The 14775-nt window shown below is 41.9% G+C and overlaps 1 protein-coding gene across 2 annotated transcripts in view; it reads left to right on the top strand.

Moving 5' to 3' along the window:
* LOC149463510 (uncharacterized) overlaps positions 1 to 14775 on the top strand; it is a 71286-nt gene that overhangs the window by 46463 nt on the left and 10048 nt on the right. The window contains exons 11-16 of one of the 2 annotated variants that reach the window (XM_089675052.1): positions 881 to 944; positions 2870 to 3010; positions 4757 to 4974; positions 9739 to 9818; positions 9897 to 10076; positions 14222 to 14312. In XM_089675052.1, the coding sequence (XP_089531178.1) occupies positions 881 to 944; positions 2870 to 3010; positions 4757 to 4974; positions 9739 to 9818; positions 9897 to 10076; positions 14222 to 14312 (774 nt within the window). The remainder of the gene's footprint in view (positions 1 to 880; positions 945 to 2869; positions 3011 to 4756; positions 4975 to 9738; positions 9819 to 9896; positions 10077 to 14221; positions 14313 to 14775) is intronic. The other variant, XM_089675053.1, reaches the window with a different exon arrangement.

Raw genomic sequence — 14775 nt, 5'->3', positions numbered from 1 at the left:
CGACCTCACCACCCCCGCCCCACTCCCCCCACCCCAAAAAAAACACTAAGCCGACCTCGAAATCCGCCCCCCCGACTTCACCACCCCACTCCATCCACCCCAAAAAAAACCCTATCCCAGCCAACCTCAAAATCACCCCCCCCGACCTCACCACCCCCGCCCCACTCCTCCCACCCCAAAAAAAAAACCTATCTCAGCTGACCTCAAAATCTCCCCCCCCCTCCCCCTCCCCAGTCCCCCCACCACAAAAAGAACCCTATCTCAGCCGACCTCACCACCCCCACCCCAAAAGAAAAACTATCTCAGCCGACCTCGAAACCCACCCACTGACCTCACCACCCCCGCTCCACTCCCCCCACCCCCCAAAAAACCCTGTCTCAGCCGATCTCAACATCTGCCCCCTCCGACATCACCACCCCCGCCCCACTCCCCCCACCCCAAAAATAGTCAAGAGTTGTCAGGTAGGTGCCAGTCAGCAAGGCCACACACTGAGCAAAACTCAAACAGCATGACCGGCTTAAGTCTGTATATCTGTCCCTGAGGTCTAAAAGAAATACAAGCAGCATTTGAGGTTGGGGAGACAACTATCAGATCCTACCTGCAGCCATGCTCTTTCTGGAATTTAGAATTTATAAAGAGGGTTTGGGCAAGTGATGTTACTGCAGCTCAGAAGATTGTTAACAAAAAAAACAATACTATTCTAAGACCAAAAGATCCAGAAGAAGCTTTAGGTAATTGTGAGGTAACACTTGGGTGTTAGGTGAACACACACCACAGTACAAAATGATGGCTTAATCTTAGAATATAATTAATATGGTTTTTTGAACGATAACAGCATAAATAAAGCCGTCTCTAATATTTTCCTGATTCCTATGTCTAGGAGAGAGTCAGTGATATCATCTTCTACAGAATCAAGTGAAGATCCTACAGGATCTCCAACTCAGGTGAGAACATAAAAGAGTAGCATCTTCTAGCAAATAAATAAGACAGTGCAAAAGCATAAATGTCATAGAAAGTTCTATAGTTTACAGAGGTTAATCCCATGTTCTCTTCAATTGCTTTGACTTTAGCAAGCTGAGGGCTGACAGTGGGGAAAGGGAACGATAGCAAACCAATGGGGCTCCAGTTTTATCCCATATAATAGCTATGTGACTGGACAATTAAAAGAAATAGTAGTTATGAAAGCTGGGGGCCAGGGGTTGGAGATCAAAATGACAAATTACAGCCTGCTGATCTATAGATGAGGTATTGTGCCTCTAAATACAGAGGACATACACTGATCAGCCATAACTTTATGACCACCCTTCTACTATTGGGTAGATCCCCCTCTTGCTGCCAAAGCAGGCCTGACCTGTTGAGGCATGGACCCAATTAAACTTCTGAAGGTATGCAATGGTATCTGGCACCAAGCTGTCAGTAGCAGATCCTAACGTTCTGTAAGTTGTGAGGTAGGTTTTCCATGGATCGGGCTGTTTTTTCAACTCATCCAACAGATGCTCATTTGGATTGAGATCTGGAGAATTTGGAGGTCAAGTCAACACCTGAACTCAGTGTTTGTGCTCCACAAACCATTTTTGCAGTGAGGCAGGGCACAGTTTCCTGATGAAAGAGGCCACTGCCATCAGGGAACACTGTTTCCATGAAAGGGTCTACTTGGTCAGCAACAACGTTTAGGTAGATGGTACATGTCAAGTAACCTCCACATGAATGGCAGGACCCAAGATTTCCCAGTAGGACATTGCCCAAAGCACCACACTACCTTCACTAGCTTGCCTTCTTTCTATACTGCATCCTGGTGCCATCTCTTCCCCAGGTAAGCAAAGCACACGCACCCAGCCATCCACATGACATAAAAGAAAATGTGATTCATCAAAGACACCTTCTTCCATTGCTCCATGGTCCAGTTAGAATGCTTATTAGCCCATTGTAGGTTCTTTTGGCTGTGGATATGGGTCATCATGGGCACACCTACTAGCCTGCGGTTATGCAGCCCCATACACAACAAACTGCAATGGCTATTTTTCTGCTTTCAACACATCAAATTCAGGGACAACATCTTTACTTGCTGCCTGATATATCCTACCTACTTTCAGATGCCATTGTACTGAGATAATCAATGTATGCTTTTGTTTGCTAGTGCCCAATTTCTGTAAACCACTCCATTCTCTTTTCATCCCATGTACTCTCACTGGATGAGTTATGCCACTAATTACAGGTTGTTTTATACTGCTGTTCTGTTGTCTGCATGAAAAGAGTAATCCATATGCAACCATGCCCTGTAAAAATATACCCTTGCCTCATCCAACTGACCATTAGGGCTTGTTCCGTGTGTGTTTCCCACACCGTGTTCAAACCACACTGGGTGTGCGATCTGCTGCGGGTGTCAATGTATTCCTAATGACACCCCAAACACAGATCACAGATACAATGCGTTTGCCTTCACTGGATCACATAGTACTGCAGTACCATCCAGTTGCAGTGCATTTTCAAAAGTAGTACATGCACTACTTTTGGTGCAATCCAGTGCAATTTCAGCCCATTCAAATGAATGGACTGAATATTGCTCCACATTGAATTGCACAGGAACGCGGACTGCGTTTCTGTGCATTTCAGGTGTGAACCAACCCTGAACACATTAGACCCCACTTTTTATGTTCCCTTTATTCTGTTGAGACACCCATGCTAATTTAATTTATACCTAAATCACGCCGGAGTAAACTGAAATGTAATTGGCGCTTTGGGTTTCTGCACTTTGCAGTTGCTTTATTTAATAATCCCATACCATGAGTGTGACTGTCACTTTGGTATCTTCAGTCACAAAAAGATTGAAGTAGAATTCTCAATTTGATCATATCTTTTTCCCATGCAGCCTGCCTCACCTTGTGATATACCATTACTGAGCAGAACAACAGACAAAAATGTCCAAAATAGGAAATTTAGAGTTATCGTGGACCAAGCTGAAAATAATTTGGAGAAAAAGACAGCATCACCACTGAGGAGAAATTCTATGGTAACCTAAAGTTAAATACATTATTTAAAAAGTGACTCCACTTTTGTGGAAAAAAAATATAGCAGATAAAAAAAATATTATAGCACATAGACGTGCTACACAATCCATATTGTAATTTAAAGTTGTTCTAAAGGCTGGATGGTTTTTATCTTTAAGTAATTCTAAAGGTTCAGTTAAAAAAAAAAAGTCATACTTACCTGCTCTGTGTAATGGTTTTGCACAGAGCAGCCCTGATCCTCTTCTTCTTGGCTCCCCTGCCAGCGCTCCTGGCTCCTCCCCCTTGACCAATGCCCCCAATAGCAAGCCGCTTGCTATGGGGGCACTGGAACGTGTTCACTCCCAATCTCCACTCTATGCACCCCGCTCTATGTTCAGCTCCACCCTACTCTCTCTCATTGGTTCACTAGCTGTGATTGACAGCAGTGGGAGCCAATGAGGAGAGAGAGAGAGACCCAGGAAAGCCTTGGATCCTGTGCACATTGCTGGATTGACAGGGGGCTCAGGTGAGTATTAGGGGGGCTGTGGGGGAGCAGCACACTGCATTACACCAAAAAACACCCCACTAACCAACAGGTGTGCCCAGGGGGGCACTGACAACTCATTGGGCCCCCGGGCAATAGGGGATCATGGGGCCCCTGTGTCCTTGCCCACACTCAAACCAGACCCAAAAAAGCCTATGAAAGGTACCAGGGGCATCTCATGGGGCCCCCTTCTGACAGTGCCCGAGTTCCCAAATGGTCAGTCCGGGTGTGTCCCCATAGCAAGTTGCTTGCTATGGAGCACACAGAGAAGAGGAGAAGCATGAGAGACCCCAGAAAAAGATGTTCAGGGCTGTTTTGTGCAAAACCATTGCAGACATGCAATATGTTTGTTATTTTAATAAAAAAAATCGAAACTTTACATGTTAATGTTATTAAAAATTAAATTTCAATCTGTAGCTGCTGTCATTATCCGTAAAATTCAATGCAATATGGCAACCTGGAGGCGTTCTGTACAACGTTGGTGTACATTACTCAGCCAAAAATTTTGTTTCCTGCTTGTGTAAATATTGCCATCACTGTTCCTAAATAAATGCCAAAATTAAAGTGCTGTTGTGCATATGCTGGAATGTAAGGCCCCTTTCAGATGGGGTGGACCTTTCAGCGGATCTGTGTTAGTTTTTCACTGGCGGGTGTTAGTGGACAAGTGTCTGCTGACACCCACTGGCGTCCAATCCAATCCTGTATGCCAAAAACTGACGGATGGGGATCCATTCCCCATCCATCTGGTGGATTGGATCGGATGGCAGTTGGATGCAAATGGACAGGTGGTCCCTTTCCATCCCAACACCCCATAGAAGACAGCGGGTAGTGTCTGTGTCTGCTTTGCAGCAGTGGAGTGGACAGAGACCTGTCATCCGCCTGCTCAGCGGGGATCTCTCCACTGATCCACCTTTGCAATTACATCCACTCCAGCTCGGGGGCTCGTGCTGCCTAGGTGAGCAGATATTCCATCATGGCCAGAATCGAGTGTTATATACTGCTGTTATTGGATGACTATACTGTTCTTTTATTGGAATAAATGTATATCTTTTTATTGGAGTACACTGCTGGGTTATTACAACTACAAGTCTCTCTGGACTCTGATAGAAAATGTAAGTCTTTGCCATGCAATCCAAAATAAAAAAAATTGGGCTGATGTTAGACTTTAATTTAAAAATGAATTTGTGCATCTCTGTTGTAACCATCCTGTACGCTCTTTATACAGCCTGCAAAGCAATACCCATTGAAATCCTTAGACGGCATACCTCCAATTCAGCCTTATCTGTCAGCTGATGCCAAGAAGGCACACAGTGCGCTGGGGTTTAGACTGACACCCATTGCATCTCTCTACAACTTGGACCAAGAATTTATTCTACACCAAAGATCCAAGACTGAGAGTGAACTGTCACTGCCTCCTTCTAAGAATAAGCAGAGTTATTCAACGTAAGTTTATAGTAATGCCTTATGAACAATGATGACATTTATATTTGAAGTGGTTGGTGTTTTGGTTCAGTTAACTTGATGTAATGCTTTAGGCCTAATTCAACTGTTACACCCTTCTATCTCTTCATTGTCTTGTACTGCTGTTTGTCATGATTTTGTGTCTGAGTTTACTTTGGAAATGTATTGTTCTGCACTGATAGACCTGAGTAACAGCCACACCCCTCATCACTAGTGTCCTAACAATGACTAGCAATGATATCAAGCTATACAGTAGAATAACGTCCTTACAGGATGTCTCCAACTTACAAGCCGACCTCAATGCACTGTTTAATTGGGCAACTATGTGGCAGATGAGGTTTAATGTTGATAAATGTAAGGTTATGTACTTGGGGGCTAAGAATATGCATGCATCATACATACTAGGGGGGTACAACTGGGGGAATCAATGGTGGAGAAGGATCTGGGAGTTCCGCTAGATCACAAGCTTAATAATGGCATGCAATGCCAAGCTGCGGCTTCTAAAGCGAGCAAAACCCTCTCTTGTATTAAAAGAGGTAAAGACTCAAGAGAGAGAGATATCATTCTGTCCCTGTACAAATCATTAGTAAGACCTCATCTGGAATATGCAGTTCAGTTTTATGCATCAATTCACCAAAAGAACACTGGGGAACAGGAGAAATTACAGAGAAGGGCAACTAAACTGATAAGAGGCATGGAGGAGCTCAGCTATGAGGAAAGATTAGAGGATATGATCAACATGTTTAAATATATAGGTGGTCCATATAGTTAACTCAATGTAGAGTTATTCACTTTAAGGTCATCAGAGGACAATGGGCCACTCTTTACGTCTGGTGGAAAAAAGATTTAATCTCCAAATACGAAAAGGCTTTTTCACAGTAAGGGCTGTGAAAATGTGGAATAGATTCCTTCAAGAGTTGGTTCTGGCCAGCTCAGTAGATTGTTTTAAAAAAGGCCTGGATGTTTTCTTAAAGGCACATAATATATTGGGATGCTAACATTCTATGTAAAGTTTATCTGATTGCCTCTTGGTGGATCAGGAAGGAATTTTTCCCCCTGCAGGAACAAATTGTGTCATGCTTTGCTGAGTTTTCTTGCCTTCCTCTGGATCAACTATGGGTATAGGATAGTGTTCAGTATATGGAGATTTTCTCTTTGTGTGTGTGTATTTTTTTATATATTGGTTGAACTGGACAGACTTGTGTCTTTTTTCAACCAGAATAACTATGTAACTATAGAACTATACTAGTATTGCAGAGAAGAGGAGGGGACAGCTATAAGAATCATTGAGTGTTGGGTCTTTTTTGTGCCTATTGAACTGCACATGCATATTTAGACATCCTGTTCTACTAATTTAACTGGTGAAGTATGTTAGTACAACATCTATCTCACTGCATATCTATTTCTTTAAATGTATATGGGCTTGAAAAATACAGTGGTGAGGCATTTAGTTAAAGCCTAACTCCAGAAAAAATGAAAATTCTCCCTTGCAGTGGGGCTCCATCCTCACTGCATTGGTTAAGGTCTAGGGGAGAGTTAAAGCATTTTACTTACTAGATTCTCTGCTCCCCATGCAGACAGCTCTCCCCCATGGTCCAGTGGTGGACTGTCCCTTGGCACCCTCACGTCCCTGCATTGGTCTTGATGATGCCAGGATCTTAGACAGCAGGAGCATGGGGAAGAAGATGCTGTTTGTGGGAACTGGTCTAGCAGTGCAGAGGATCCGGCAAGTAGATGTACTTTTCCATGCCCCCTAGACCTAAACAAGCAATTAATCCTTACGGTGTGGGAGAATGTTCACGTTTCCTGGAGTTTGGCCCTAAAGCCCTGACAAGCAGCAATGGCGTTGACCAAAGTCCTTTTAATGGAGAGTTTTCAAAGGTTTTTCCAAAGACACTTTATGAAATTTTCTTACATGTGTTTTGTGCATCAACAAAGAAACTTCTGTGGTGCTTTATGCTGACGGGAATCACCAGTCCCCTAGTGGTAAATATTTGGGTGAACGTTCTAACCCACAGGTTGGTTTTCTGATTGGCCAAAGGATGTGTAATGGTTTAAGGAGAACTAGTCATGACTGAGCCTATGTAATGCTGTAAATATTTAGTCAAATATTGAAATAATCTATTGTATGTATTTATAGCATGTCATAACTCTGTAATTGTAAAATCTCATGAGAAAATATGTACACAAAATAAAGAATAAAAAATAGATTGTAATTGTGCATTCTTGGTAATGAGAGATTTTATGTGCCTACTTATTTCAGCAGTGTCTGAATCTTGTGCTTAGGTCAGGAGGTGAAAGGTCACCTTTAAGTCTGATAGTTATTGGCTGACCTCATGGGCAGCACAATCTGGAAGATGATATACAGGTGAAACTCAAAAAATTAGAATATCGTGCAAAAGTTCATTTATTTCAGTAATGCAACTTAAAAGGTGAAACTAATATATGAAATAGACTCATTACATGCAAGACAGTTCAAGCCGTGATTTGTCATAATTGTGATGATTATGGCTTACAGCTCATGAAAACCCCAAATCCACAATCTCAGAAAATTAGAATATTGTGAAAAAGTGCAATATTCTAGGCTCAAAGTGTCCCACTTTAATCAGCTAATTAAGCCATAACACCTGCAAAGGGTTCCTGAGCTTTTAAATGGTCTCTCAGTCTGGTTCAGTAGGAATCACAATCATGGGAAAGACTGCTGACCTGACAGTTGTGCAGAAAACCATCATTGACACCCTCCATAAGGAGGGAGAGCCTCAAAAGGTAATTGCAAAAGAAGTTGGATGTTCCCAAAGTGCTGTATCAAAGCACATTAATAGAAAGTTATGTGGAAGGAAAAGTGTGGAAGAAAATGGTGCACAAGCAGCAGGGATGGCCGCAGCCTGGAGAGGATTGTCAGGAAAAGGCCATTCAAAAGTTTTGGGGACTTTCACAAGGAGTGGACTGAGGCTGGAGTCAGTGCATCAAGAGCCACCACACACAGACGGATCCTGGACATGGGCTTCAAATGTCGTATTCCTCTTGTCAAGCCACTCCTGAACAACAAACAATGTCAGAAGCATCTTACCTGGGCTAAAGAAAAACAGACCTGGTCTGTTGCTCAGTGGTCCAAAGTCCTCTTTTCTGATGAGAGCAACTTTTGCATCTCAGTTGGAAACCAAGGACCCAGAGTATGGAGGAAGAATGGAGAGGCACACACTGCAAGATGCTTGAAGTCCAGTGTGAAGTTTCCACAGTCTGTGTTGATGTGGGGAGCCATGTCATCTGCTGGTGTTGGTCCACTGTGCTTCATTAAGTCCAGGGTCAACGCAGCCGTCTACCAGGAGATTTTGGAGGACTTCATGCTTCCTTCCGCAGATGAGCTTTATGGGAATGCTGACTTCATTTTGCAGCAGGACTTGGCACCTGCCCACACTGCCAAAAGCACCAAAACCTGGTTCAATGACCGTGGAATTACTGTCCTTGATTGGCCAGCAAACTCACCTGACCTGAACCCCATAGAGAATCTATGGGGCATTGCCAAGAGAAAGATGAGAGACATGAGACCGAACAATGCAGAAGAGCTGAAGGCCACTATTGAAGCATCCTGGTCTTCCATAACACCTCAGCAGTGCCACAGGCTGATAGCTTCCATGCCACGCCGCATTGAGGCAGTAATTGCTGCAAAAGGGGCCCAAACCAAGTACTGAGTACATATGCATGCTTATACTTTTCAGAGGTCCGATATTGTTCTATGTACAATCCTTGTTTTAGTGATTGCATGTAATATTCTAATTTTCTGAGATTGTGGATTTGGGGTTTTCATGAGCTGTAAGCCATAATCATCACAATGATGACAAATCATGGCTTGAACTATCTGGCTTTCCATGTAATGAGTCTCATATATTAGTTTTACCTTTTAAGTTGCATTACTGAAATAAATGAACTTTTGCACGATATTCTAATTTTTCGAGGTTTACCTGTATGAGGTCAGGCAGTGAACAGGGAAGCAAATGTTTACTTTCAGTTGACATATCAACCCCACGTGGAGTGGGGGACAAATACTGCACAGTTATGATAATTTAAAGTGTTATTAAACCCACAACAGTAAAATCAGTCTGTATATGCAGTAAAGCATGCTTATTATACTCACTATAGAAACTAAGGGATCAATCATCTGCATTGTGTAAAAAGGATGTTTGATCCTGTCTAATGTCCCCAATTCATCTGCTGATAGAACAGAACCTTGGGGGCAAGCTGCACATGCTCAGTTTGGTGTGTTTTGCAAGATATTTTTTTTTTCTTGGGAGAGTGCATGTGATCAACATAGGGCCAATCAGCACTGTCCAGACAGAGGGTCAGGGGTCCTGTAGCCTCATCAGACAATCAGAGGAGAATGAAAACTCCTCCTACAAGCTTTAATCAATGCTCTGCTGGACACTGATAGAAGTCACAAGACTGCTCTAGGTGCTGATAAGAAAAAGGTATTTAAAAAGGTATTTAGCAGTTTATATTTACAAATATAATTGCATTTCCATGTTCTATGTACTGTGGGAGACCAGATATAGTGAATGCAGCGTCCGGGGTTTATAACACTTTAAGCCTGCATATTTAAAATCAATTACTTTTGTCACTGGTCCTCTTTAAAAATCCAGTAAAAGAAGCATTCTTTTAAAGGCCTGTCATTCAAAATTATCATTGTTCACTTTTTAGCATTAAAATGTACACTTTACCACTTAATGATGTTGCATATTTAACACACAGCCTCAGCCCTGATTGTTTAAAGTCCATGGACAGAGAGAGAAGTTCTCAGGGTCCCAAAAATGCATTGCAGCCAGTAAGAGGTGAGATGGTCCCAATACCTGGATGTAAATCCAAGCACAGGAATGGTTTCAGTAAGACATTTCTTTTAACCTTGGCAGATCCTATAGTCAAGTACAGACACAGGATCCAGAAGCTCAACGTTTGGGACCTCAGTGGAAAAAATGGAAAGATTTGTAGCTTTTCTGGCAAGTGTCCTCTGACCTCTGATGGGGAATCACACCTACCTCCCGCTTCTAAGAACATACAACCAAGAGATAAACTCCTGTCACATGCTGCAGGTGAGATAATAACATATGGCTAATCCATGCTCTGTCATGGCAGATATTGTACTAGGAATGCTAGATTTAATGCCTGGCCCCATCAATGGCAGCTATAGTGTCATGGTTTCACTAGTCTCTAGTGAACGAAAAAAAAAGCCTTTTCCAGAATGTCATTGGTTTCTAGTATGTTTATATGCTGCATTCTCTAGAAACTGTCAAAGTACTGTATAAACATAACAAAAACCCGTGGTTACGTTTATCTTCTGAAAGTTCCATTTGCATTTCATAACAGGCACCTTTATCAGTTTGCTTTTTTGTAGCTCACCCCTGGAGCTCCAGACATCGGGGTGCTCTGATACAGTGCTTTAAAAAAGTATTCATACCCCTTGGAATTTTTCACATTTTGTCATGTTACAACTAGAGATGAGCGAATTATTCAAAAATTCGATTCGGCTGATTCGCCGAATTTGCGGAATAAATTTGATTCGATGCAAATTTATTCGCTGCGAATTTAATTTATTAAAAGGGTTTCTAGGCTTCAGAGAGCCTTTATATTAGTGCAGAACACTGTACCTTTAATTTAAATGCCCTTGGAGTCTGCTGGGGAAGAGAAATAATACTGTCAGTCAGTATGACATGCAGATGAGTGCCGTCGATCTTAGAATCACCGCACACTTCACTCATTTGGGCAGTCACGGGGCACGACGAAGAAGATGAAGAAGAAGAAGAAGATGAAGAAGAAGAAGAAGATGAAGAAGATGAAGAAGAAGAAGAAGATGAAGAAGAAGAAGAAGATGAAGAAGAAGAAGATGAAGAAGATGATGATGAAGAAGATGATGAAGAAGAAGATGATGAAGAAGAAGATGATGAAGAAGATGAAGAAGAAGAAGATGAAGAAGAAGAAGAAGATGAGGATGAAGAAGAAGATGAAGAAGAAGAAGATGATGAAGAAGATGATGATGAAGAAGATGATGAAGAAGAAGATGATGAAGAAGAAGATGATGAAGAAGATGATGATGAAGAAGATGATGATGAAGAAGATGATGAAGAAGAAGAAGATGAAGAAGAAGAAGATGAAGAAGAAGAAGAAGAAGATGAAGAAGAAGATGAAGAAGAAGAAGAAGAAGATGAGGATGAGGAAGAAGAGGATGAGGATGAAGAAGAAGAAGAAGATGAGGATGAAGAAGAAGAAGATGAGGATGAAGAAGAAGAAGAAGAAGAAGAAGAAGAAGAAGAAGAGGATGAGGAAGAAGAAGAGGATGAGGATGAAGAAGAAGAAGAAGAAAAGATGAGGATGAAGAAGAAGAAGAAGATGAAGAAGAAGAAGATGAAGAAGATGATGAAGAAGATGAGGATGAAGAAGAAGAAGAAGAAGAAGATGATGAAGAAGAAGATGATGAAGAAGAAGATGAAGAAGATGAAGAAGTAGAAGAAGATGATGAAGAAGAAGAAGAAGAGAATGAGGATGAAGAAGAGGATGAGGATGAAGAAGAAGAAGAGGATGAGGATGAAGAAGAAGTAGGATGAAAATAAGAAGAATTCCAGTACAGAAAAAAGTGTATCTGCAGAGAGCCCCGCTATTTCTGACAGTTCTCTGACAGTTCCTTCACATTTACAGCGGTTGAAACATTGTATCTATTTGTTTCCGAATAAAAACATCTGTATCCTAAATGGAAACAAATAGATACAATGTTTCAACCGCTGTAAATGTGAAGGAACTGTCAGAGAACTGTCAGAAATAGCGGAGCTCTCTGCAGGGACACTTTTTGCCGGCTGTAGAAGGGATGAAAATCGGCTGATCGGGAAAAATTCGATTCGTGCATCCGAAGTTTGCTAATTTTCGGATTCGGTGCGAATCGAATTTTTCCTAATATTCGAAACGAATTCCACTTCGCCAAGTTCGATTCGCTCATCTCTAGTTACAACCAAAAACGTAAATGTATTTTATTGGGATTTTATGTGATAGACCAACACAAAGTGGCACATAATTGTGAAGTGGAAGGAAAATGATAAATGGTTTTCAATTTTTTTTACAAATAAATATGTGAAAAGTGTGGCGTGTATTTGTATTCAGCCCCCGAGTCAATACTTTGTAGAGCCACCTTTCACTGCAATTATAGCTACAAGTCTTTTTGGAGATGTCTCTACCAGCTTTGCACATCTAGAGGCGGACATTTTTGCCCATTCTTCTTCGCAAAATAGCTCAAGCTCTGTCAGATTGGATAGAGAGCATCTGTGAACAGCAATTTTCAAGTCTTGCCACAGATTCTCAATTGGATTTAGGTCTGGACTTTGACTGGGCCATTCTAACACATGAATATGCTTTGAACTAAACCATTCCATTGTAGCTCTGGCTGTATGTTTAGGGTTGTTGTCCTGCTGGAAGGTGAACCTGCACCCCTGTATCAAGTATTTTGTGGACTCTAACAGGTTTTCTTCTAAGATTGCCCTGTATTTAGCTCCATCCATCTTCCCATCAACTCTGACCAGCTTCCCTGTCCCTGCTAAAGAAAAGCATCCCCACAACATGATGCCGCCACCACCATGTTTCACGGTGGGGATGGTGTGTTCAGGGTGATGTGCAGTGTTAGTTTTCCACTACACATAGTGTTTTGCTTTTAGGCCAAAAAGTTCAATTTTGGTTCCATCTGACCAGAGCACCTTCTTCCACGTTTGCTGTGTCCTCCCACATGACTTCTCGCAAAATGCAAATGGGACTTCTTATGGCTTTCTTTCACCAATGGCTTACTTTCACCAATGGCTTACTCTTCCATAAAGGCCAGATTTGTGAAGTGCACAATTAATATTTGTCCTGCAGACAGATTCTCCCACCTGAGCTGTGGATCTCTGCAGCTCCTCCAGAGTTACCATGGGCCTCTTGGCTGCTTCTCTGATTAATGCTCTCCTTGCCTGGCCTTTCAGTTTAGGTGGACGGCCATGTCTTGGTAGGTTTGCAGTTGTGCCATACTCTTTCCATTTTCGTATGATGGATTGAACAGTGCTCTGTGAGATGTTCAAAGCTTGGGATATTTTTTTATAACCTAACCCTGCTTTAAACTTCTCCACAACTTTATCCCTGACCTTTCTGTGTGTTCCTTGACCTTCATGATGCTGTTTTTTACTAATGTTCTCTAAGAAACCTCTGAGGGCTTCACAGAACAGCTGTATTAATACTGAGATTAAATTACACACAGGTGGACTCTATTTACTAATTAGGTGACTTCTGAAGGCAATTGTTTCCACTAGATTTTAGTTAGGGGTATCAGATTAAGGGGGCTGAATACAAATGCACACCACACTTTTAGATATTTATTTGTAAAATATTTTGAAAACCATTTATCATTTTCCTTCCACTTCACAATTATGTGCCACTTTGTGTTGGTCTATCATATAAAATCCCAGCAAAATACATTTTTGGTTGTAACATGACAAAATGTGGAAAATTTCAAGGGGTATGAATACTTTTTCAAGGCACTGTATGTAAATCTCCCACCTCCTGTGCCTCACTGTTGGCCCATCATTGTGATCAGAGGTCATTAGTGAGGCACGAGGGGTGTGCCAGAGCTGTGACCACAGCTAACTGCTATCTGCATATCGGGTGTTCAGGTCTTTGTGGATAAACTACATGAAAAGGAAACAGATGTGTAGGCACCTGCACTTCCAATCAAATGACAGTTCCAGGTCTTCTCTACATACTCTCTGGTCTGCATAGAGTAGGAACATTGAGTTAAAGTATAACGAAAGGAAAAACATTTTTGGATAGAGTGGAGATGGATTAGAATACTTATCAGTTTTTATTGCAGTATGTGCCCGTTAAGGAGATTCACCCTCTCTATTTATTATGTTTACTGTTATCATCAAAAGTGAAAGTAAAAGAAAATCCCAAATGTTGGGTTGACCCCAGAAAAGTAATAGGGGGGAAATTTTCCAGTGGGAACTGGTGACCTGGTGGGTCCCAAGGAATTCCCTTAATTTGTAGGGATTTCCTCTCCTTTCCTGTTTGGGACAGGAAGTGAAGGGAAATTTCCACAAAGGAACACAGTTGGCAAAAAAAGCTGACAGGGTTTATAACCCTTCTTTGCTGTATCCAAAATAAACGTTTTGCCTGTATTTCTATTTTTAATATAAAACTAATTTAGTTATATATTCTTTTTTGTCCACAGGGATTCTGGAGAGCAGACACCACCCAGTGCTGTCACTGCAGAGTTTAAAGAGCATGGGAGGGAAACCTGTACAACTCAATAAAGGACCCAGGTATAAACACATTCAGCCAACAATGTTGTGTTTGTAATTGAATTGCATTTTCATTCTGTTATTTCCAATAATGTTTAGCAAACTTCTACATAAAGTTGTCAGATATGTACCCAAAGCTTTGATCTCTTGCCAGCCATGACAGAAAGTCGCATGGGAGCTGTCAAAGGGTGGTGTTCAATCAGTAGCTCTGCCTGCATATAGATCCAGCACCCCAGCACTGGTCATATGTTCCCCTACCACAGTTGTCCTCCAGTGATGGCAACTAAAGAGACTGGAGAAACAGCAGAAAAGTATTTGGTAGCTTTAACCACTTGCCCTCCTGAGGATTTACCCCCCTTCCAAACTAGACCATTTTTTGCGTTACGGCGCTGCCTTAATTTAACTGACAATTGCGCGGTCATGCAATGCTGCACCCTGATGAAAGTTACGTCCTTTTTTTCCCACGAATAGAGCTTTCTTTCGG

The sequence above is a fragment of the Staurois parvus genome, unplaced genomic scaffold (assembly GCF_062004578.1).
Source record: "Staurois parvus isolate SC_StPar_1 unplaced genomic scaffold, SC_StPar_1.0 ptg000154l, whole genome shotgun sequence".
Lineage (NCBI taxonomy): Eukaryota > Metazoa > Chordata > Amphibia > Anura > Ranidae > Staurois > Staurois parvus.
Note: the sequence above shows the minus strand (reverse complement) of the source record. Positions and strands in the feature narration are given on the sequence as shown.